The following is a 24,705-nucleotide window of genomic DNA, read 5'->3' on the forward strand; positions in this document are numbered from 1 at the left end:
CACACACACACACACACACACACACACACACACAGACCCCAAATAAATAAGGGTACTTTTTAATGTACTTCATAAGCATTAAAGTGTAGAAAAAAGACTCAAAATTGAATGAAATCTCAGGATTATATAGTCCAAAAACTGACTTGTTAAGCCTTAAATTACCACAGATATTTCTAAGAATTTCATTTAGCCAAAAATGAGTTAAGGATAAGTAAATTAATCTTGTAGACCATCACATCACTTGTGCTGTGTTGTATTTTGTTTTGAGATGAGGTGTCATTCTGTAGCACAAGCTGGCCTCTAAATCTCAATTACCCTCCTGCCTCTAAGCTTCCCAAATGCTGGGATTACAGGTGTGAGCCACTGCCCCCGGTCTAAAATAGATGTGCTTTCTAAATAACCAATTGTGCCAGACAAAATTCAACGTGTTTACTCTTCAGTGTAAGCGTACTTTTAGCAGAATGAGTTTTTATTAGTTCTGTATTTCTTTGTCTTGAGATAGGTTCTCACTGTTCTTGAACTCCTGCCTCAGCCCAGCACTGTGTTTTGCCACAGATTATCTCCAGGATCATTTTTATTTCTAGAAATGCATTATAAAAATAACTGCTGTCTAGCTGTTCCTGGTTTTCTAGGATTGCCAGGGAAGGCTCTGTGAGTGCTTTTCCACAGCTGAGCCGCTGACAGAAGCCCCACAACTGCATTCCTAAGACAGCCAGATACTTCCTCCCTTTGAAAGAAGCCTGCATTGGGCGCCCGGCACAGGCTTTGACTCTGGCCTTCTTTCCTTCCTGGTGGGTTGGACTGTTGGGTGTCTGGTATTCCTTGTGTCACAGAAGCAGGAAAGGGATTGTGCATATTATATTAGCAAAGGTTTTTTTGTTTTGCCTTTTTTCAAGAAAGGATTTCTCTGTGTAGTACTGGCTGTGTAGACCAAGCTAGCCTCAAAACTCAGATCCACCTGCCTTTGTCTCCTGAGTGCTGGGATTGAAGGCATGTGCCATCACTCCTTGGCTTTGAGATCTTTATTAATACTACCCATACCATCTGTATTTTGTAAGCCCAGGTTCTTATAACTGTGAGTGGAATTGCCTTGGTAAGATTTAATGTCCTGGTGTGCTGGACTAGGCCCAAAGTAGTTCTCAGACATCTGAATGCTAGAACCAGTGCTAGGAGCTGCATCAAGCACCTATTGTCACTTTTTTTCTTTTCTTTTTTTTTAATTCCAGGACCCAACAGTAGTAATTGGCTCAGGTTTAACAATGGAAGAAATGATCTTTGAAGTGGCTGATACACATCTATTTTTCAATGACTTAGAGGTAAGTGGTTTAAGTTGTTTTTCTGCTCTGTGAGCTGTTTTATTCTGTAAGGTGTTTGCTAGTGCCTGATAAGAGCTTAGGTAAAACAGTGATGAAGGGGGAGGGGCTCTGTTAACAGGATCACCACAGGCTTCTTCCAGGAAGAACAGTGTCACAGTTGAATCTCCAGAACTTGGGAATTCTGGCTTAGGTTTAGTTGATTTTTATTTTTAGCTGAGTTGGAGGTGGGAAGTTTTGTTTCATTTTGTTTTGAGACAGGGTCTTATGTAACCCAGAAGGGCCTCAGACTCACTTTGTAGCTAAATACAACCTTGAACTTGTGATTCTCTTGCCTCTACCCGCTGAGTGCTAGAGTTAGCACTGTGCCACCATGCCAGCATTTACGCAGAGCTGGGGAGTAAAAACCACTGGTGTGTGTAAGGCAGCCGCTGTGCTAGCCCGCAGAGCTAGCCAGTTTGGAGGTAATAGAAAGAGTGGCACTAAGGAAAAAAAATATGTGGGTTTCTCAGAATGGCCCCTCTGAGCCAGGTCTGCTGACACATCTCTAATCTCCTACCTTAGGATACTAAGGTAGGAAGACCTATTTCCAAAAAGTAAAGTACAAGAACACTAATATAAAAGTTGGTAATCCAATGTGTTATTAATGTATAAAGGGTTTCATTATTTGTAGTGTTAATTGGTTTTGTTTGTTTTGTTTGAGACAGTCTCACTGTGTAGCAGTAGCTGGCCTCAAACTATGTAGATCAGGCTGGCCTTGAACTCAGAGAGATCCACCTGCCTTTGCTGCCTCAGCTCTGGGACCAGAGGTGTGCGCTGTCGTGTCCTGATGCTGCTGCTTTTTGGGTTTTCTTTTAAGTGTGTGGGGGTGTTTTCTGTTCATGTTTGTCCAAGCGTACGTAGGTGGGATGCGCTTGAGAGCCAAAAGAGAACATTAGATCCCCTTGGTACTTGAGTTACAAATGCCCTGTGGGTGCTGGGAAACAAGCCAGCTCCTCTGGAAGAGCAGCCAGTACACTTGACCACTGAGCTGTCTTTCAGTCCCAATGCCCAGCATCCATATATATTAGTTTGCCTTCATGGTCACTAATTGATAGATGACCACTTTCATTGACTATTTTCTTTTCAGTGTAATTTGTCAAAAGTCATTATATGACACAGATAACCCTGAATCTATATGAACTATTATATTTTTCTTCTATATTAAAATGTTTCTGACTCCTGTTTAACGTTTATTTGCCTATCTTCATATTTGAAGCAAGATATCCTTCTGTATTTTCTTGTAGAAACTTTTAAGTATTTTTTGTTCTGTTTTGGGTTTTGTTTGGCTGGTTGGTTGATTGATTGGAAGTCTGGAAGTTTTTGAACCAAGGCCTTAGTCTGCATAACCTGGGATGGCTTTAAACTCCTGCCTCAGCTAGCTACGTGCTGACATTACAGGCACACAGGAGCACTCCTGGCTCTCATTGTATTTCTGTGCATGTGTATCATCCATGTGTAAGTGAAGCTTTATGTACTCAACTCTTTTATGGAAATAGAACACACGGAGAGTACATGGTGAGGAACTGGGCATTGCCTTTGAGTTTCTCTTTGGGGTAAACATGGTATAATAGATCACAGGACTGGGGCTGTGAGAAGTTCAGAATGGGAATCTCAGGCTGGGTACAACATGTTCCCAACCTGAGCTTGAGTAGGCATCCTGTTCAGGAAACTAGTAATAGTTTGTTCTGGCCAGGAAACGGCTGCTGGGAAACAGGACTGAGGCTACCAGGAGCCGGTGTTACCACCTCATGGCTTCACACTCCGCACTGTGTGCTGCATAGATGCTTCTTTAAAAGCAGCAGTTAGGAAGTAAAGTAAGAGAACATTTACAGACACAAAGTAAGGGTAGTCATCTTTAAACACGGTTCTCCAGCACACCAGATTGCTGTGGTAAACTCCAGCTCTACAAAGCTTTAGTCTTCCCTCACCTACACTTGTTGACAAAGTGAAACAGCATAGTTCTTAATCAGTAAACATTAGTTGAGAACCTACTATGTGTCGATAATTATTCCCAAATTGTATTTGTAATAATTTTCTAGACGTAGTCCGAATTCAGGACTGAAAGTTTTGGAAGAATTTGACCTGAATGTGTTCCTGCCCCCCAGGTCAGTAGTTCTCAACTTTAGGGGGCATAAGAATCCCCTGGGGAGTATCTTAACATTGGAGATTCTAGGATGTCAATTCCAGAAGTTCAAGTAGGTCTGACATGGACCCAAGAATATGAATTTTACAAACCGTCCCCAGAGGATTCTGCTGTAGATGTCCTGGTGGTGTCAGGGAAGACAGAAGCCAGTTCAGTGGTTGGTGCATCTGGGCTCCTCTCCTTCTACCTCTCACTAGTAGTGTGACCCTAAGAAAATGATCTAGATGTAAGCGTTGACTTAGATGACCTGTGCTTTTTGCTTAAAATTTAGGTATGCATTTCTTTTCCAACTATTCTGATTGGGGTTTTTTGTTTGTTTGGTTGGTTGGTTTTTGTTTTTTGGTTTTTTAACTAAGATTTGTGTACTTAATATGCTCTCTCTATGCATGCCTGCATGCTAGAAGAAAGCATCATGTCTCATTATAGATAGTTGTAACATACAATGTGGTTGCTGGGAATTGAACTCAGGACCTCTAAAAGAGCAGCCACTGCTCTTAACTGCTGAGCCGTCTTTCTAGGCCCCTATTCCCAATTTTGATATCATACTTTCCTAACATTGTTCTCCCAATTAATTACCCAAATTAATTGTAAACAAGTCAAAAATTAATTGTAAACAAGTTGGACTATGGTGACACATGCCTTTAATCCCAGCTCTTGAGAGGCAGAGGCAGGCAGATCTCTGAGCTCAAGAGCAACCTGGTACCCAGAACAAATTCCAGGACAGGTAGGTCTTTTTATATGACGTCATGGTAGAGATGGCAGGCACCTCTGTTCCCTGGAATGAACATGTACATTTTGTCTTTTAACAGGAGTGTGACCAGGTGCATGTGGAAGATGTGGCTTCTGATGACAACGGCCAGGATTTGAGGTGTGGTAAACACGGTGATCCTTGAACATCAGTACACCTGGGATGTGCAGAACACTGCATTCAGAGGAAGAGAAAGATTCCAGTGCACACAGTCTACTGTTAGAAGAGCCAGAAACCAGTGTAACTAAGCGTGACATAGAGCATAGTGAGGCAGTGATAAACAACTGATGAGAAGCAGAGGAGGAAGTGACGTGGTCCTAATCTGTAAAGGGAGCAGGTGGCACAGTTAGAGAGGCCTCAAGAATTACCAGGTAACAGTACGGGATGATGAAGCCGCATCTCCGCCTGAAGGGTGACTCTGCTCCTGGCTTCACTTTATATAGATTTCCTGGAGGGAGAGAGCATGCGTCTAGGCTGGGTAGTTCTAGTTGCACATAAATATCAGGAATTTTGCCCAGTGAAGGTTTGATGGTGACAGGAATATCCCTATAAACTGTTGTCTTGACTGTTGTATTTCAGTGAAGACTACACCAGGGCAGTCTCCTCAGCTCAGTCTCCTAATTCCTCTGTTGGCTACTGTTTCTTCTGGCCTGTTGATCTTTTTAAACAGTATAGATGTATGTGTGTATGTGTGTGTACACTTGTGCATATGTGTACGCATGGAGAACAAGTTTGTGAAGTCAGTTCCTTCCCTCTCCCTTTACTTGGTGTATCCAGGAATTGAACTCAGGTCACCAGTCTTGTGTGGCAAAGCACATTTACTCATTGAGCCATTTCAATGGCCTTGACCCAGTGGCCTTGACTAAAGTATTGTACATAGGTTCTGGAGAGATGGCTCAACGGTTAAGAGCACTGGCTGCTCTTTCAAAGGACCTGAGTTCATTTCCCAGCACCCACATGACGCTTATAGCCATCTAGAGTGAACACTGATGCCTTCTGGCGTGTAGATGTCCATGCAGATAGAGCACTCATGTACAGTCAGTCAGTCAGTCAATCAACCTTCTTTTAAAAAAAAAAAAAAAAAAAGCCCAAACATTTAAAGACTTTAGGGGAAAAGACTGTCCTATCTTTTCATGTTAATGTTAATGTTTTATAGGTATACCTTATAGGTAAATAATCTTCCCTGTGACTTCCTAGAATTAACCATTTCATCTATAGGTTTGTTTGTTTTTTGGGGGGTGTTTTTTGAGATAGTGTTTCTTTGTGTAGCCCTGATTGTCCTGGAACTCATTATGTAGACTAGGCTGACCTCAAACTTAGCTCTGAGTACTGGGATGAAAATCATGTATAATTTTTTAAATGTATAACAGAGCTGAACACACCGTCCTTGTTAGAACCAAGAAGGAACCCCTCCCTGCAGAGCAGCAGCCATTCTGTGTGTATTACACCTTTCATGGCCAAGATTCTGCCTTGTTAGGAAAGCCTCCTGTTAAAGAAAGAACCGTCGGCTTATATAGATTTGTTTTCTCTTATAAATGTGACTGACTAGACTTCCTATTTTATGTCTTGGCAGCTTTTCTTGTTTGTTTGGGTTGTTATGTTTTGTTTTGTTTCTGAGACAAAGTTTCTCTGAGTATCATCCTGAAACTCAATCCTCAGTCCTGGAATTCTCTCTGTAAACTCAAGAGAGCCACTTGCCTATGCCTCCTGAGTGATGGGATTAAAAGCATGTGCTGCCACCATCCAGCTTCTTGGCCACTTTATTTAGCATAGAACCTTACACTTAATGTATTGAACCCTATTTTGACATGTTTGGTTCTTTTGAAAAAGAGTCTATCCCAAGATATCCTGAAACTTTCTGTGTACCCCATTTGACCTTACACTTATGATCCTCTAACCTCAGTTTCCCAAATGCTGGAATTATAGGTGTATGTGTGGCCACCATGGCCAGCTCTAGACTTCTTCTTTTTCTATAGCCATAATCAAATTTGTATAGTTGTATTAATGGGGTAGTCTGCTTTTTTTTTTCAGTGTATAGTATTCTGTCATCCCAGGTGAACCTCTGGGGCACTAGTGCTTATGTGATTTCCCCTTTTCCTCTCAGTGGTAGCCATCAGTTCATCCTGGGAAGGTAGGAGAGGCTTGACAGACAGACATCCATGAACACTTGTTGTCCCAGCACTTAGGGGTGGAGACAGGTGGATTAGAGGTATAAGTCCAGCCTCAGCTATATAGTGAAGTTGAAACTAGCCTGGCTTATATGAAGCGTTTTCTCAAAACAAATACTAGTGAGAAGATTGTTAAAGCATTAGCTCTGTTTATTAGACACCAGGAACAGGCCACAGACTCTCAGGTGACATTTACACTCAAGCCCCGTGTGTATGGAATTGAATTTTCGCTGTCCTCTTTGTTTCAGCAACTACAGTTTCTCAACAGATGGCTTCAGTGGTTCAGGAGGCAGTGGTAGCCACGGCTCATCTGTGGGTGTTCAGGGAGGTGTGGACTGGATGAGGAAACTCGCCTTTCGCTACCGAAAAGTGAGGGAGATCTATGACAAGCATAAAAGCAACGTGGGAGGTAAGTGTGGCCAACCATCCTGAACCCGATCCTTGATGCTTTCCTGCCTTCCTTTCCCAGAGTGCCCTAGATCTGCCTTGCAGCTTGCTAGGAACATATGCCATGCTAATTCTGCATGTAAAAAAAAAAAAAGTAGCCAGGTGGTGGTGGCGCACGCCTTTAATCCCAGCACTTGGGAGGCAGAGGCAGGCGGATTTCTGAGTTCGAGGCCAGCCTGGTGAACTCACAGAGTGAGTTCCAGAATAGCCAGGGCTACACAGAGAAACCCTGTTTCGAAAAAAAACAAAAAAAAAAAACAAAAAAAAAAAGGAGAGATCTAATTGAAACCCTTTGGAGAATTTGCACCACCCATGGCCATTAGAATGGAAGCCATTGGGAGAGGCTTTGCACCATTGGCAGGTAGAATGGGGCATGAAGAGCTAGAAAATGGCTCAGCAGTTAAAAGTGCTGGCTGCTCTGGCAGGGGATTTAGGGCAAGTTCTTAGCACCCACACAGTAGCTTTCAACCATCTGTAACTCCAGTTTGAATGTATCTGATGCCTTCTGAGCTCTGTGAACATCAGACATGCATGCTATACATACATACATACATACATACACACATACACACATACATATATATGTACATGCAAATAAAACACACATAAAATAATAAATTTAAAAAATCTTTATAAAATGGAGATAATAGTTGAGGCTCTGTGCCATTGATGCCATTAGAATGGTGATTTTGATAGACGCTCTACATTCCTAATTCTTTTTAACATCACTTTGGACAACTGTTGTATTTCCTTTAGACAAGTACCATTTTCAAGAAAATGTGCTGTATTAGTCAGCTTTATTGTGGTGATAAGTTACCTTAAACGATCTGTTTAACAGGAGGAAAGACTTATCATGTGATCATTGGCCTGTTGTCTTGGGCTTGTGGTAAATCAAAACATCATGGCGGGGGAGGCTGGTCACCTCCTTGCCCAGGGAGAGAGAGGGAGGAGGATGAGAGAGCAGCTTGATTCCTAATACCACACTAAAGCACACTGCCTCCTGCTTCCAGCTAGGCCCTGCTTCGTATCACCAGTACCTTCCCTGAAGAACAAGCCTTACCATCTTAGCTTTGGGGGTTATGGTTTAGATGTGTTATTTGGTTGGTTAGTTTGTTGTTGAGACAGTCTTGTTAGGTAGCCCCGAACCATCCTTGAACTTGGTCCCAAGTACTGGGATTCTGGACGTGCCTCCCAATACCCACCGCAGTGTGTATCACATGGTGTAGTGGTGTTACTAATTTTCAGTCACAATCATGGTTGGTAGTAGTTAATAGACTGTCATATTTTGAAGAGCAGCTCTCTATATCCATCATGGCACGCCAAATAGACTCAGATGCTACATTGGCTGGGAGGTAGGCCTGGGATTGTAGGGGCAGTGTCCTGTGAGATAATCTGCCCAGAAGTATTGTGTTAGTATGCCCAAAATTCTGTTATTCAGAAATACTTAGTCATGAATTGTTCAAAATGGTAGAGACATTAGAAGTCTTCTTTAAGTCCCTCATTTGGCAGTTGAGAAATGAACATCCATCGTGCAGGCAGGAACAGCATACATAGTCACAGAGCAAGTTAATAAGATGGCCACGTTCCCTGACTATCATCAGTCAGTGCCCTTTCCAAGGGTACTTCCCTATATGTTTTTGTAGTGTGAGTAGAATGTAGGACTTATTTAACCTTTGCTACAGAGAATTCTGAGTCACACTTGCTCTTTGAATATACTAACTCAGAGTATCTAACAGTGGGCTCCCACATGAGACCTGTTTTTTTTTAAAGATTTATTTATTTATTATATGTAAGTACATTGTAGCTGTCTTCAGACACCCCAAAAGAGGGCATCAGATCTCATTACTGATGGTTGTGAGCCACCATGTGGTTGCTGGGAATTGAACTCAGGACCATCAGACGAGCAGTCAGTGCTCTTAACCGCTGAGCCATCTCTCCAGCTCCATGACCTATTTTGTTTTATGCAGAATCAATCTAGACTCTAAGAGCAGTGCGTGAGTCTGCTGTTGCTGGAGTTGCTTCAGAAGTGAATATAGTACAGGGGTTGGTCTTTCACTCTGGAATCCTGGCTGAAACGTTCCCATGCAGGCAGAAGTACAGTGCTGTCACTGGGGAATTCAGCTGGGAAAGGATCCCCAACCCTAGGCATTCCTACTATCTGTGGAATCCTAGGTAACCTCCCTTTGTTCTTTGTCTTTAGAGATAGATAAGAACTGTTCTAACAGTCATTTGTCCCTGCATGGTTCTCCGTGTTATGTTGTAGACTGATGCTATTCAGGTGTGTTCCATCGGTCTGTAGATAGCACCCATTGGTAGGAAGGAAGGAGCTTGTTCAGAACCTAATCAGGACGTTTCCATCGGCTGCCCTTGTTGTGATGTGCTGGTAGGACAGCAGACGTTTTACCACAGAGTCACGTCTGAGTAAAACCATTCTCAAAGTTTTCTAAAACATGGGGGTGCACACAGTCGGCCTTGGAGAAGTTGCTCCTTCCTATTGTGCATAAGTACATTGGTTACTTGTCTCCAGCACAGTGCCTGACAAAGCAGCTGAAGGAAGGAAAAGCTTGTTTTGGTTCACAGCCCACTACTGTAGTCAAGATACAGTGGCAGGAACATGAGGCACCCCATCACACTCAGTCCGCAGTCAGTAAACAAAGATGGAAGAGGACTGGTGCTCAGCTTGCTTTCTCCTTTTTGTTCAGTCCAGGACCCCAGCCCATGGAATGGTGCCACCTCCATTTAGGGTGGTCTTCTTACCTCTGTAATCTAGTTTTGATGATCCCTCACAGATGTGACCAGAGGTTTGTTTCTATGGTGATCCTAAATCGCATCAAGCTAATGATCAAATTGACCATCATAGCAAGTTCATGTTGTCAGATAACAAGTAGGTCTGCTTTTCTGAAAGGCCTCCTCAGCCCCCAGAGGAAGGAAGCACTGCAGAGACTCAGAGCAGAGATCGAGGTGCTGACGGACTCCTGGTTAGGAACTGCGCTCAAGTCCTTGCTTCTCATCCAGTCTCGGTATGGAAAAGGTCTTTATATCTCATCTTCTCATGGTGTTTTCCAATCCTAGAACAAGCTAGGCCATCCCCTAAAATGGAGAACAGAGATTATAAGAATGTGGTGGCAGTGGAGGCAGAGGGCAGATCTTGGGAGTTCGAGGACAGCCCAGTCTACAGAGCAAGCTCCAGGACAGCCAGGACTACACAGAGAATCCAGTCTCTCAGAGAAAGAAAGGAGAGGAGTGGGAAGGGAGGGAGAGAGAGAGAACAAACAGTACTTAAATGAATAGGAGTCTAGAGCCAGGCATAGTGATGCACATCTCTAATCCCGTCAGAGAAATAGAGGCAGGAGGATCAGTAGTTAGTTTAAGGCCATCCTCAGCTATATAGTAAGTTCGAGGGCAGTCTGAGCTTTATGAGACTACCTCCAAAAGATAATGAGAAGGGCTGGAGAGATGGCTCAGTGGTTAAGAGCACTGACTGCTCTTCTGAAGATTCTGAGTTCAAATCTAAGCAACCACATGGTGGCTCACAACCATCTGTAAAGAGATCTGACGCCCTCTTCTGGTGTGTCTGAAGACATAAGTAAACAAATCTTTAAAAAAAAAGAAGACGACGACAACTAAGGGGGCCAACAAGGGCTCAGCAGGTGCTTGCTGCCAAGCTTGATAACATAAATTCAACATGTATAATAAATAAATGTAATTTTAAAAGTTCAGATGATTAGGGGACTTTTCCCTTGAAGCCTAGGCTGGAAGTTCCAGTACCATGTTGTTTCCTCCTTCCTTCCATCCCTCCCTCATGTCTATAACTTGGGAACAAATAACTCACACTGAGGATAGAAATCCATAGAGGTTAAACTGTGTCTTCCAGAGCCAGTGGTGGCTGTGTGAAGAACAGAGAGTGGCATTGGCATTAAATAAAATAGCAGATGAGAGCTCCCTCTGTGCAGCTGTCTTCTAAGATGTGGGGGCCATAAAAAGAAGACGGTGACAGTTGGGCAGTGGTGGCCCATGCCTTTAATCCTAGGACTTGGGAGGCAGAGGCAGGCCGATTTCTGAGTTCAAGGCCAGTGTGGTCTACAGAGTGAGTTCCAGGACAGCCAAGGCTACACAGAGAAACCCCGTCTCAGGAAAAAAAAAAAAAAAAAGACAGTGACAGTAGCCACAGACTGTAGGGAAAAACTGTGGCCAAGGTAGAGAGATGGCTCAGTAGTTGAGAGCACTCACTGCTCTTACAGGGGACCCAGGTTCAGTTCCTAACATCTGCAGGTGTGTGTGTGTGTGTAAGCTATCTCACTGGCCTTTCTGCCCATTAATATAGAAAATAAAATCTGAATAAGTGTAATAATTGAGCTGGATATGGTAGAGCATAGCTTTAATCCTAGCTCTAAGGAAGCTGAGGCAGGAGGATCTCTAATTTTGAGGCCTGGTCTACAAAATGAATTTCAGGTCTACAAAGAGAAATCCTTCCTGGAAAAGGAAGGAAGGGAGGGAGGGAGAAAAAAAGAAAAGGAAAGAAAAGAATTAATATTGGCATTGAACAGTAGTGTCCAGCTCTTTGATACTTCCTCTTAAGTGAGATCCTTAAGAGCTGACCTGTTTGAGTTCGTCCTCCTGGGTTGCTTCGGTTTCACCAGTCTCTTTCCTTCTTATTCCCTTTTAGAAAGAATTGTGTGAACGTTCTGATCACCACCACCCAGTTGGTTCCAGCCCTGGCCAAGGTACTTCTGTACGGACTAGGAGAAATATTTCCTATTGAAAACATCTACAGTGCTACCAAAATCGGTATGGTGTTACTCTCCCATGGCCTCTTGGGGAACTTTTCACTGGGGCTTGTGTTCTTGCCAGGACTTCTTCTATCCAGTAGAAATGTGTTTCCATCCAGCAGTTTTCTGATGAGGTGGTTGAGACTTAAGATATAAGAACTAGTAAGTTAGGTACATAGGTTCCGCTCTCCTTCAGCATCAACATCTTCATGTTTTACCTTAGAAATCTGTTGTTGAGACCAGCTAGCTTCCTCAGTTAGTGTCTACCACCAAGTCTGATGGCCTGGGCTCAATCCTGAGGACACACACAGTAGAAGAAGAAAATCAACTCTACACATGGTCTTCCTGTGATCTCCATGGCACATGGATGTACATCCTTACCTACTCACAAAATAGATAAACACCTGCGTCTCTTGTGGAGAGATGTCTCAGCAGTTAATAGCACTTGTTCTTGCAGGAGGCCTGAGTTCAGTTCCCAGGACCTACATGTTGGCTCACTCCTAACTCCTGTTCTGGGAAATTTGATGCCCTCTTTTGGCCTCTGAGGGCAGTAAGTACATACATGGTACACATACATATATGTAGGCAAAACACATATAAAATGAATAAATTTTTTAAATTTTTAAATAAGATTAAAAAAATAAAATACTTAAAGCAACCACAAAGCATTAAGAATCAAGAAAACTGTCAGTAGTAATTCCTGTCCTTAATCCCAGCACTTGGGAGTTCAAGACCAGCCTGGTCTACAGAGCTCCAGGACAGACAGCTACACAGAGAAACCCTGTCTCGAACCTCCCTGCCCCAAATAGATCTTTAAGAGAAAACTGAGTTAGTGGTGGGAGTTGTATAATCGTTCACTACCCCCTGCTCCCCAGTAGGTTAATCACTCCACTGACAAGGGCTGTAAGCACTGAAGAAATGAGCCCTCTCCACGTGTTTGCCTCATCTGCTTCTGCTTTCCCACGCAGGGAGCCTTCCCACACTGAAGAGCTGTAGTTTCTGTAGTGATTAGCCCAATGCCCACACGCTATCCAAGCTAGTGGAAATGGCTTTATTTTCTCTAGAAATAAAGGGAGTTTATTTGGTGATTTTCCTCAGTCATAACTCATCCAGAGCTGGTGTTGAAAGCTGCAGTGTGATGTGCTGCGTGGTGACCACAGGAAGAGCCAGCTGTATTTGCCTTGACAGAACTGTGAATGGGAGCAAGGAGATTTTTCTCCAGTTTCTCTGAAGTGGTTTCAAATTATGGCTTTTCTTTTTGTATATTTTTTGAGACAAGGTCTCATGTAGTCCAGGTTAGCCTCAAACATACTGTGTAGCCAAGGATTATCTGGAAGTTCTGATCATGCTTAGCGTCCCAAGAGCTGGGATTAAAGCATGTGCCACCATGCCCAGATAAAATTCAGTTCTACATAGTCACTCAGTAACCTTGGACATTGAATACTTAGGATCATTTCTGAAAATGCCAGAGGTGGGCTTGCAGCCTTGGTTTGTTTTGGTTTTTTGAGTCTAAGTCTCTAGCTTAGGTTGCTTCTAACTCACAGTGATCCTTCTGTCTTAGCCTTTTGAGTTCTTGGTTAGAAGCAATTGCTCCACACCAGATACCAGAAGTATTTTTCCTATAGGAAACTCCAAGGACTAGTATTCTGCAAAGACTTCGTTGGCCACATCCTCTAGAACAGTAGAGCTCACATCTGAGTGTTCTGGAGTGTAAATGAAGTGTCTGTTAGAACTGGCTCGTTGTATACCCCTCCCCTCCTTCCCTTGTAGCTGATAAGCTCTCTTGTCCCCAGCATGTGGAAGAGGTACATCAGGACAATGGGGTTTCTTCATCCTTATTTCTGAACACAAGATGGTCCTTTTGCCTGGTCTTAGGGAAACGTCTCAAATCTGAACCAATTTTTTTTTTCATAAGCAGATCCTGACTTAATTAAAGAGACTACCATGGAATTAAACAATGAACTCTTTAACACTTTGAACATAAATATTCAGGGCTAAGCATATATAAAAATGAAATATTACATTTGTAACTAGAAATCATTATATAAGCCAGATTCAGAAAAACCTACTCAGGAGGCAGAAGCAGGTCAATGTCAGCCTAGTCTACAAACTCAGTTCCAGGACACCACGGCCATGTTGAGAGACCATGGCTCTAAGAGGAAAGAAGAAAGAAAGATATACCACACATACTTTCTGTCATCCATGAAATCTTGGTTTAAGTTGGGGTCAGGGAGAAGAGCTCTTAAAAAAGACCTTCCTTCCTGAGAGGAAGGAAGAAATCTCAAAAGAGCAGAGAGGCTATTTGGGAGACAACAGGAACCAGTACGGGGGGTAGAGAGCTGGGTTTGATGGCTCAGCAGTACTTCCCTGAGTTCAACTCCCAGCATCCACATCAGGTAGCTCATAACTGCCTGTAACTCCAGCTCAGCTCCCCTGACCTCTACAGTCACCTGCACATATGCACCTACTGATGTGAGTACATGTGTATACATGTAAACATAATTAAAAGTAAATCTTAATGATGTGTATGAAAAATGCCATTATGCTAACCTAAAAAATTAATTTTGAAACCAAATTCAAAATTCAGGTCTGGGGTTATAGCTATTTGTCAGAATGCTTACCTAGCATTCACCCCTGGGTTTGAGCCCCAGCATCATAAAACAAGACAAAAGAGGGGAAAAAGTTTCAGGAGCTGGCTGAAAGCTTGGTTGGTTAATATTTGCCACACAAACCTGAGAACCTGAATTGTTCCCCAGCACCCTTATGTAGCAGATACGATGACAGACACTTGAGATCCCAGCACTGGGAGGCAGAGAGAGGTGAGCCTTGGTACTTACTGGCTAGCCAGTCTAACTAGGCAGTAAGCCCTGGCTCCTAGTGAGGGACCCTGTCTCATAGAACTAGGTATGTATATTACTCCTGAGGAATGGCAATTGAGGGTTATCTCAGGCTTCCATGTGCATGGGCACACATCTATTCTTGTACATACACAGACACACACAAAAGAAAATATTAGTTTGTTTGTTTGTTTGTTTGTTTGTTTTTGGGTTTTTGGGTTTTTTGTTTTTGTTTTTGTTTTTTTCGAGACAGGGTTTCTCTTTATAGCCCTGGCTGTCCTGGAACTCACTCTGTAGACGAGGCTGGCCTCGAACTCAGAAATCTGCCTGCCTCTGCCTCCCAAGTGCTGGGATTAAAGGCGTGTGCCACCACCGCCAGGGTAGTTTAATTATTTAGTTGAATTATCTAATAGTTAAGCCACATTCAGCATAACAACTGAATGCTGCATTGGAAAGCAGGCAGGACTGCCAGGGAAAAGTTAGCACTGAAAGCGGCATGTGCCCAAAGAGCTTTGTCTCTTCAGTAGAACACTGAAATCCAGAGTGGACCAGTGAGTGTCTGGACCAGCATACCACTGAGACGCAGTATAGAGGAATAGGATTTTTATCAACTCCCTAGGTTCCTAGATTAATGCGTTTGTGTTATTGTTTTGTTGTTTTTGTGTTTGTGTTTGTGTTTTTGTTGTTTTCTTCTGGTTTTGGTTTGGTTTGGCTTAGTTCCTGGCCATCCTGAGTGCTGGGTTTTAAAGCTTTATTTATTATATCTAAGTACACTGTAGCTGTCTTCAGACACACCAGAAGAGGGCGTCAGATTTCCTCACGGATGGTTGTGAGCCACTATGTGGTTGCTGCGATTTGAACTCAGGACCTTTGGAAGAGCAGTCAGTGCTCTTAACCACTGAGCCATCTCTGTAGCCTGCTTTAGAACTTATTTAATTAGTTTGTGTGTGTGTATGTGCTCATGCAGGCAAGCAGCCAGGGCACACATGTGGATGTCAGGCTGCTCTTTCCCGTATAGGGGTACTGGAGATTGAACTGCACTTACCAGGCTTGGCAGGAAGCGTCTTTATTCACTGTGCCATCTTGCTGGCCTCATCTTTGTGTGTTTTATAGTTCCTTTCTTGCAGATGGCAGGCAGGTGTGTGGAGGAAGGGTCTTAGGTCACTGGATCTGGCAGGAATAAAAAATGAGGTTAATGGAGCAGTATGAAGGAAGCACAGTTAGACCTTGCTTAACTGAGCAGGGACAGTAACTTGTAAGTGGTCAAGGGAGAGCGAGGCTGGCTCAAGCGAAGCACACACCTGGGTTTCCAGCACATGACAGCTAAGGCACAGGATTCCAGTCCAAGGAAGACCTGCGTGGAATTGCAAAACCTTGCCATTATTCCCCCAACCACCACCCAAAAAGCAAGGGCTATAATTCCCTTTTATTTATTCATTCAACAGAGTATCTTTCCCATAGCAATACTCTGCTTGTGTTTTAGGTGTTGACTCTGGGTTAGGTTTGGATTTTGATACCACAAAATGATTCTTATAACTGTCTACAGTGAGCCAGGCAGTGGTGCACACCTTTAATTCCCATGCTGGGGAGGTAGAGGCAAACAGGTCTTTGAATTCAAGGCCAGCCTGGTCTACAGAGTCTAGTAGCAGAATGCTTCCCTGATGAGAACACGCTGTGGTTTGGTCCCAAGCACCACCAAAAATCATCATCATCATCATCAGTTTAAGACATTCATTTCCCAAGGTCAGCTAAAGAACCTCTGAATTCAAATACCATATACAGCTGTTGGGTTACAACCATTAGCCTGCCAGACTCCCATGGATAGCTTGAAGCTCTTGGTCACATGGATGGCCCTGGTTAAAACCCTTTGACAAAGAAAGTCATGAAGAAAGAGACTTTGGGGGCCATGGGAGTGGGAGTGGGAGTGGGGTGGGAGTAAACAGAACACATTATTATATACAAGTGAAATTCTCCAAGAACAAACTTAATAATAAAATAGTGTTACAGAGCTTTAAAAAAGAGAGAACATGCTGGGCAGTGGTGGTACATGCCTTTAATCCCAGCACTTGGGAGACAGAGGCAGGCGGATTTCTGAGTTCCAGGCCAGCCTGGTCTACAGAGTGAGTTCCAGGACAGCCAGGGCTACACAGGGAAATCCTGTCTCAAAAAAACAAAAGAAAGAGGGGGAGGGAGGAGAGAGGGAGAGGACATTTGCTGTAGATCCAGGTTACAACCTAGATTCAGAGTAGAGACACAAGCCAAATCCATCCACTAGCTGCTTGGGATCTGGGTACATCACTAAACATGATGGCCCTTTATCTGTAACGTAAGGAAAGTCAGATGAAGGAGGTGGGTGCTTTGAAAGCTACAAAGTATGAGACACTCAGAAGAGCTTGCTCACCGCTCGTCAGCCTAGGTTCATTGTCTCCTTCATGCTAAGATTGTGGGAACCTTACTCTTGATGTGAGTTGTTTTGGTAATGGCACACTCACATTCTATGGGCTCCTGCCCCTAACTCCTAACTGAATGGTCTGGCACATGATGTCAGTTATCCTGTCCAAGATCAGGCAGATGAACAAGCAGCAGTCCTTTTCTTTGGTATTAGAAAAGATAGAAAAGACTATCCTAATACGAAATGGTTTTTTTCCTCTGTAGGTAAGGAGAGCTGCTTTGAGAGAATTGTTTCAAGGTTTGGAAAAAAAGTCACATATGTAGTGATTGGAGATGGACGAGATGAAGAAATTGCAGCCAAGCAGGTAACTGGGAAGGAGAATGTTCATTTATGTGGTTCTGCATGAAGCAGTTAGAAAAACTGCACAGGGGGAGAGCCAGGTACAGTGATGCTCATCTGTACTCCTTACACTCTGGAGGCAGTAGGAGGGGTGAGCTACGTGTGGGTTGAGCATGTGGGTTGAGTGGGGCTATGAGAGAGGGAGGAAGAGAAGTCTGAAGGTGTCGCTTACTTGGTAGGGTGCTGTCTAGAATGCATGATCCCCTAGGTTTAATCCTCAGCACTTTATAAACCAGGGTGGGGCATGCCTGTAATCACAGCACTTGTGAAGTAGAGGCAGGAGGATTAGAAGTTGAAAGGGCATCCTTAGTTAGCTACATAGTGAATTCATGGTATACATGAGACCCTGTCAAGGGGTATGGGGAGAAAATGCGAAAACTGAAAAATGTTTACAACTCTTGTGCATCTGTGGTATGAGTTGTCCTTCCTCACTTTTTTTTTTAAGATTTATTTATTTATTTTATGTATATGAGTACAGTGTAGCTGTATAGATGGTTGTGAGCCATCATGTGGTTGCTGGAAATTGAACTCAGGACCTCTACTCGCTCTGGCCTAAAGATGTATAAGTACACTGTAGCTGTATTCAGACACACCAGAAGAGGGCGTCAGATCTCATTATGGGTGGTTGTGAGCCACCACGTGGTTGCTGGGATTTGAACTCAGGACCTTCTGAAGAGTAGTCAGTGCTCTTACCTGCTGAGCCATCTCACCAGCCCCCTCATTTTTTTTTTTTAAAGGAAAAAAAAAATCAGTTTCCCCAAATGAAGTTTTCCTGTAATTTTTTAGATTTCCTCTGTCCTGTCCTCCCTACCTTTCAAGAATCTTAGAACCAGGCCTCAGGATATAGTGGATAATGCTTGCTTACATGCATAGGAAGCCCTGGTTTCAGGCCCCAGCACCACATAAAACTAAATGTAACACTACACATCTGGAATTCTACACCCAGGAGTAGAGGCAGGGGATCAGAAACTCAAGATCATCCCTAGGCTACACAGCAAGTTCGGGTCCTCATGAATCCTGATGTGGGCCTCATCTTCATCTAAGGGGAGCAGATTACTGCAGAAAGGCAAACTATTCTGACTTTTCCAGGTGCTGTCTCTGTTGTTAAAAGTTGGGAGGGAAAGACAGAAGAAGGAAGAACAAAACAGTATTGTCAAAAAAAAAAAAATCGGTGTTGCTTTTGAAAGCCCTAAAGGTTAATTCACAAAGTCATATGATCCCTGTGCAGGCCCAGCCTCTGTCACCCTTCCCTCATACAGAAACTGTAGATGATTTGGGGCTATGGAACCTGACATCAGGTAGGTTAAGCCACGCGTGGGTTGTATGTACCCACAGTCCTGTCTACATGGATGGGAAGGAGAGATTGAGCCCAGGAGCTGTGCTTGGCTTCATCTACATTAAAAGGCCCTGCCTCTTCAAAGGAAGGTGGAAGAAACTGTTAGCACTAGGAAGTCTGCCTACCTCATTTGCGCTTGCTCATCTGTTGCATGGGCATCTGAAGTTCTCTCCTTTGCCTTTATTGCTTTATTTTTAGATTAAGTGCCATGGCTTACCAGCTGTGACTGATTTTCTTCACCTAGTTCATAGAAGCCACAGTGGCTAGTGAACTATACGATTGACACAGTTGACATCGTTATTTCATAAATTTTCATTTTCCACTTAGTAGAGCAGTTAGAGAGGTTTGCTTTTCCATGTTAGCCACTGAAACTTCCGTTCTCCTACACTGCTTGATTCACCTTGGGGAAACATCAGTGGCTTCTCAGTCTGGAGATGAGAAAGAGGAGCTTTGAGCTTCAGCAGTTCACTCCTAAGCTAGAAAGGATACTCTGCAAGACCCCGGGGGTGGGCCGGGGGTGAGTCCATGTAGCCAAGTCCTCAGCACTGAGGATAAAAACAAAATGTAATCATTAAAATGTCTGAGTGCAGGCAGATCTCTGAGTTCAAGGACAACCAGGGCTACTCCCCCCAAAAATCTAAGTGCTTTGCAACTTAACGTACGTTCTGTCAGAAGCCTGTCTGACAGCTTTTATGAACGAAAACTAATCCTTGCCTGAATGTGCCCCAAGGATGAGGGGGCTAATCCCAAGCAGCCTGCCCATGGGGTCAGCAAGCTGTCAGTGTCCTTCCTGCCATGCATGGCCTAATCTGGCACTGCTGCACGGGAAACAGAGTCAGTGAAACCAGTCGGTTTCCCCTTCACAGACATGGATTCCAGCACCTGAGTCCCTTCCAGCACTGTGAGTGCTCTTCTTGGCACAAATCTGATGGCATGCCATCTCTGCACAGCCTCCATCTGGGCCATGGGTAGGGTTTGAGCCTCCTAGAGCGAAGGCTGACAGGAAATTGACCATGTGCAAGGTAGTGAGACTTATCTTAGGATCTGCTTCTTTCCAGCCCTCTTGTAACAGCATCTCCTGCTGCTCAGGCTGGCCTCAATCTTATAATCCTCCTGCCTCGGCCTCCTAAGTGCTAGAATCACAGGTATTCACCACCATACTCAGAAATACTAATTTTTTTTATCTAAGCCATTCTATTTGATCCTGAAGACCTTAAAAGTTGGAACAGATATCTCATAAAAGTACAGGTAGCATTGTACCTCAGAATTCCTCACATCAGGATGGTGTTATTACACATGACTTGATTCTTCAGTCCTGTGAGCTGGGCAGGGGTAGAGGGTTACCAAGAGCCTCGATGTCTATGGAGGAGGGGTGTAAGCTGTCCCAGAAGCTGAGCTAACTAGCCTTGCTTCTCTTCCAGCACAACATGCCCTTCTGGAGGATCACAAACCATGGAGACCTGGTGTCCCTGCACCAGGCTTTAGAGCTTGACTTCCTCTAAGAACTGGAATGTGGAACCTTCCTTCTTTGTGAGCTTCTTCTTACCTCCAACAGGAGCCAGAAGCCAGAACCCTCTGAGCCCCTTCTCTCCTGTCTGTCTCTCCGTGTCTCAGCGTCCCCTGCCCTTCTCTTCTGCTCTTTCCCTCTCCATGGAATGCTGGCGAGAACACAATCAGAACCAACAACTGCAGTTATATTGAGTGAGCTGCAGCCCACGTCCACTGTACAGCAGGAGGTGGCTGGATAGAGCTGCAGACTGGCTGCAGCTACCGTGCTTTAATTTTTCTGTTTCAATTGAAAAATGAAGAACAAGAAAAGCCAGTGCTCGCTCAGGGCACAGTTGTACTCTGGCTGCATGGACAGACTGGGAGCTGCTCCTGATCGTGTGAATGGAAAATGTGTCCCCTTGAGATCGTCTTCTGTTCTCTTAGCTATAGAACGTCTCTCCCAGTGAATGGGTATGTTATTTTTATAGGTGAGGGTCTGGCCTCTAAAGCAGCCTCCCCCACTTCTCTATGAAGAAAATGTGTAAAGTCTACGTGACAGTAGTAATGGAAATATCTAAATACCTCCGTGACAGGACCTCTTCTGCACAGGACAGAGGCTCCAGTGCCCTGGTCTCTAGGGAGGCTCCTTGCCATCTAGAGGGCCCTGGTCACTTTGGCATCTCCCACCTTGTAAGCCTCGGTCTCCTTGGCAATCCTTCTTCATCTGTAACCAAACAGCACAACCCTGGAAACTCCTTCCCACAGACAATAAATCTAAGCCTTTAGCTTATAATCCAGAAGCTCTGTCCCAGGAAGCTCAGCCTCTGAACTGGAGAGGAGGGTCTTGGACCTCTTAGGAATTTCTCCCTTGGTTCCTGAGGTAAGATTTCACCCCGTGCTCCTGCAGAGCAAATGCTTCCTCTGTGGTCGGCTCAGTCGTCAGTACTGGGCTCACACTCACTGTCCTCACAACCACCTGTCTCCATGCAGCTCTGGCCAGGCCCTGCCCACTCAAGTCAGCAAGGCCAAGGGCACACTCTAGGTGCTTCCTTCACCTGCACTTACATGTGATGACCCACCTTGTATTTATACAGATCTGCGCCTAGGAGTGGAGAACAGAGCTAGAATCAAAACCCAGTTTCCCATGAAGTATCCCACGGCCCAGAGTCCATGCTGAAGTGGGAACCCAGGCCAGAAAGACTTTGACTTAAATGCTTGAAAATACAATCCTGAGCTAGGTGCAAGAGCACCTCTCAAGCCTGCCCCTTAGACAGTTAGGAGGGGAACTAGGCCTCAGTGCCAGCCCTCAAGCCCAGCTGTGTTTTGGTTTTGTTTAGGTTTTTGTTTGGGTTTTTTGTTTGGGTTTGGTTTAGTTTTTAAGGCACTAACCCTTCAGGACCAATGTTGGAGCCTGTGTAATTGGGTTAAACTTCCCTAGAGCTGAGGAAATGTGCAGCCTTGGTCTTCAGGGGGTCCTTGACCAACCCCCAACTATAGTTACTGTCCCCATAGATACCACAGCCCAGAGGCAAAAACCCCTCTGCATGCTAGGCTACCAGATAACAGCAGAAAGGCTGACACGCCATCTTCAGAACTGTTGGACACTTCTGAGTACTTCTGGGACCAGCAGTTGAGGAAGGGCCTCAGACAGGAGGTGAGGTTGGTGTCTTGGCCACTCATTTGGCTTTGTTTCGAGGTACAGGGTGGGAGCAAGGAGCTAGGGTCTAAGCCAGACCTTCCTAGGCTGCAGTTAGCACTGCACAGCTGTCCTAGTCCTGGCCAGCCTTGCTTTGTGGTCCAACATAGAAAACTCCAGGATGAGTTTTACTTTCAAGTCTCAAACCCTTCCCTGGTTAACCGTGTAGTGTCTTGTCCTGGACAGTGCCACCCAATTTCATGGGTGCTGTGCTTCAGGCTCACCAGACTGCCAAGTGGTGACACGCCCCTCTGCACACAGGTACCATCACAAACACTTCAGGGGAGACTCTTTATTCTTAGACTATAACAGGGGACCCCTTTCCTCTTGCCCTGGCTGGAAAAGCACGGAGGTGTTCTGAACTGAGTGGCTACCGCTCCCACAGCAGTTATCCTGTCAGGATGGACAGAGCAGGAGTGATTGCTGTCTCCAGCGGCTGCTGCCCTTTGTGTTGACTCTCCCTCCCTCCCACAAAGGCTTGGGAAGGAAAATGAGCAGGCAGCATTAAGGGCTGCTAGTAGGAGAAAGATGGCTTGGTGGTAATAGTGCCCGCAGCTTGTGCAGAGGTCCGAGGTCTGAGCGCCCACGGGCTGTTCACGACCTCTAGCTGCAGCTCCAGAGGGTTTGTTGCCCTCTTCTGGCCTCTTCGGGCACTAAGCACTTACATACATGTAAGAAAACACTCATGAGTATAAAATAAAATTTCTTTTAATATTAAAAGCTGTTGGAAGTTAGACTTGAAGGAAACTGGGGCCTTCCATCATCAGAAGGCAATCCTTACTGAAGGAACACCTTGAAGAAATTAGCTGGTGAATCCTTTCCCTGCTGGATCTTGTGTTCTGGAAGATTAGTCTGGACATCTCATGTTTGACAGCTAGTTCTAGAAGTGTCTGTGGAGTTGCAGGACTGTCCTGAGATACAAGGTGGCTTGACTTTCGAATGTAAAAGTGACTGTGCCTTAGCATCACCCTGTCCAGTGCCCCTGGGGCAGCTGGTGATGTCCGCGAAAGTGGATACCTGCTCCACATTTTAGGTGCCTATTTGGGCTTTTGATTTGGGGGTGTTCTCTTCTCTGCTAGGTGGGTGTCAGAGCTAGTGTCCCAAGAGACTTGGCACAGCTTGTTTGCGTTCACCCAAACCCAACCTTCACAGTTCCAAGTAGAATCTGATTGGCAAACTGCAGCTGCAAGCACATGGCGCTTCTATAGACACTGCTTTGAATGGGAGTCCCACAACTATCAGCACCAGCTCCGTGCTGTCCTGGAAGAGTACAGGCTAGCCTCCCAAGTCCCAAGCTTGGGCCGTTCCTCACTCTCCCCCCAGGTTTTAGCTGGAGCCCTTGAATAAGCTTGTGCTCCTGCTGCTCACCTGCTCAAGTAGCTAGACCTACCCAGACACATTCATTGTAGATGCCAAGTTGGCATTCTGAGCTTCCCGAGTATCTTAACCACAAGAGGGAAAACTGGTTGTGTCCCAGCTTCATCCAAGGGCCACTCGCCCTCCCTCTGCCCTGAGTCAATTCTAGTGAGCATGGGCCTCACTGAGCAGAACCATCCCAGTTAAGGACCATCTCTACTTGGATCAGCACTCGCCCTCTGGACTCAGATGCCTCTTTAGCAGGGAAAGGCATCATTTGGGTTGGATATATATATTTATGTGACTGCGGGCATTTGTGGCTATAGAGTCCTTGACCATAATGTTATATGTAATGGGAACTATCTTATAAACTTGAAAAAATAAAGTTTTTATTTTCTATACAGTTTTCTCCTTTGTCTTTTCTAAATATGGTTAGCCCATTTGCCAAGCCGTGCAGGGTCCTAATCAGGGCTTCATTAAGATGTCACCCTTTAATAACTGAGTCATTCATTTCATACATACAAAAAGTGATCATTTGGTCTGTGTTGGAAAATAAAAGGATGTAAAGTTTGCAAGAGGAATGTTTATTTGAATTGTTTCTAAAATACACTGCTTTTTAAAGTGGAAAAATGGTATAGATTTCATGAGCTGTCAAGTGTGCTGAACTAAGAAGTCAGTCTGTGCTGAGCATTAAGCTGCAAACCCAATAAAACTAACAAACTAATATGAAACCTTTGATCTGGCCTGATTTCATGTCACATCTACCAGTTTTTCTTCATTCCCCCACATTTGGTCTGATTGGCCCCCATGATCTTACAGAAGAGCCAAGAGGCCTTTTTACCTTTTGTCACATCTACCAGTTTCTCTTCATCCCTCCACACTTGGTCTGATGGCCCCACAAGCTTACAGAAGAGCCAAGAAGCCTTTTTGCCTTTTGTTCCAATGAAGGGAATTAGAATTTGTTTCTAGTTTTCAAAGGTTAGATATGTCGGGACCACAAGTTGAATTTCCTCCAGGAAGTAGAAAGTTGTCTCAGTCTCTGGTTGGTGATCTTTTGAACCACAATGCAACTGAAGTAGACTGTTGGCTGTACCCTTGCTCAGCTACAAGTGCAGGTTCTAGTGTAGTTAGTGTAGCAGTTAGACCCCTCTGGCTCCCAGCGTACCAAGTGTGCGCTGCACCTGCCCAAGAGCTCTCTGGATTCGTGAATGAGAGAGACACCATCTAATTTTGATATGCTTTGACTAGCTCAGTGGCTGGGCATGTCTAATCGTCCACACGGCTAGCATACATGCCCCTCTCTAACTTCCCTGAGTCAGCTTGCTAAATCAACATTTCATCGCTGCTACCCCAGACCCAAGTGTGGAAGTGAAATCCCTCTGCTTCCAAGTCCTGGCAATTCTCCCTCCCTCAGTTCCTTGCCCATGCAATCTAAAAGTCCCGTCTCTTTCATCCTGCCCAGCCATCAGCCATTGGCAACTTCATTTCCCAATCATAGCCAACTGGAGGCAGGCTTCCTTTAGTGAAGCTGATTCTCATGTGATTCTCTCTCTCTCTCTTTTTTTTTTTTT

At 44.5% G+C, this 24,705-nt stretch overlaps 1 protein-coding gene and 1 long non-coding RNA gene across 6 annotated transcripts in view; one reads left to right on the forward strand and one right to left on the reverse strand.

The window, feature by feature from the left end:
• Nucleotides 1–23,865, forward strand: part of Eya3 (EYA transcriptional coactivator and phosphatase 3) — an 83,501-nt gene extending 59,636 nt beyond the window's left edge. For all 5 annotated transcript variants that reach the window (XM_031378935.1, XM_031378936.1, XM_031378937.1 and 2 more), the window contains 7 exons: nucleotides 1,227–1,316; nucleotides 4,308–4,366; nucleotides 6,663–6,823; nucleotides 9,767–9,881; nucleotides 11,528–11,649; nucleotides 17,123–17,223; nucleotides 20,016–23,865. In XM_031378935.1, the coding sequence (XP_031234795.1) occupies nucleotides 1,227–1,316; nucleotides 4,308–4,366; nucleotides 6,663–6,823; nucleotides 9,767–9,881; nucleotides 11,528–11,649; nucleotides 17,123–17,223; nucleotides 20,016–20,096 (729 nt within the window). In that variant the 3' untranslated portion in view covers nucleotides 20,097–23,865. The remainder of the gene's footprint in view (nucleotides 1–1,226; nucleotides 1,317–4,307; nucleotides 4,367–6,662; nucleotides 6,824–9,766; nucleotides 9,882–11,527; nucleotides 11,650–17,122; nucleotides 17,224–20,015) is intronic.
• Nucleotides 8,794–20,117, reverse strand: LOC116096771. Its single transcript, XR_004121106.1, has 4 exons — nucleotides 19,855–20,117; nucleotides 18,720–19,139; nucleotides 15,513–15,637; nucleotides 8,794–9,951 (listed from the first exon to the last, which is right to left on the reverse strand). It is a non-coding gene; the product is annotated as an uncharacterized LOC116096771 (long non-coding RNA).
• Nucleotides 23,866–24,705: the final 840 nt, after the last annotated feature.

Source organism: Mastomys coucha, unplaced genomic scaffold, assembly GCF_008632895.1.
Source record: "Mastomys coucha isolate ucsf_1 unplaced genomic scaffold, UCSF_Mcou_1 pScaffold18, whole genome shotgun sequence".
NCBI classification, from domain to species: domain Eukaryota; kingdom Metazoa; phylum Chordata; class Mammalia; order Rodentia; family Muridae; genus Mastomys; species Mastomys coucha.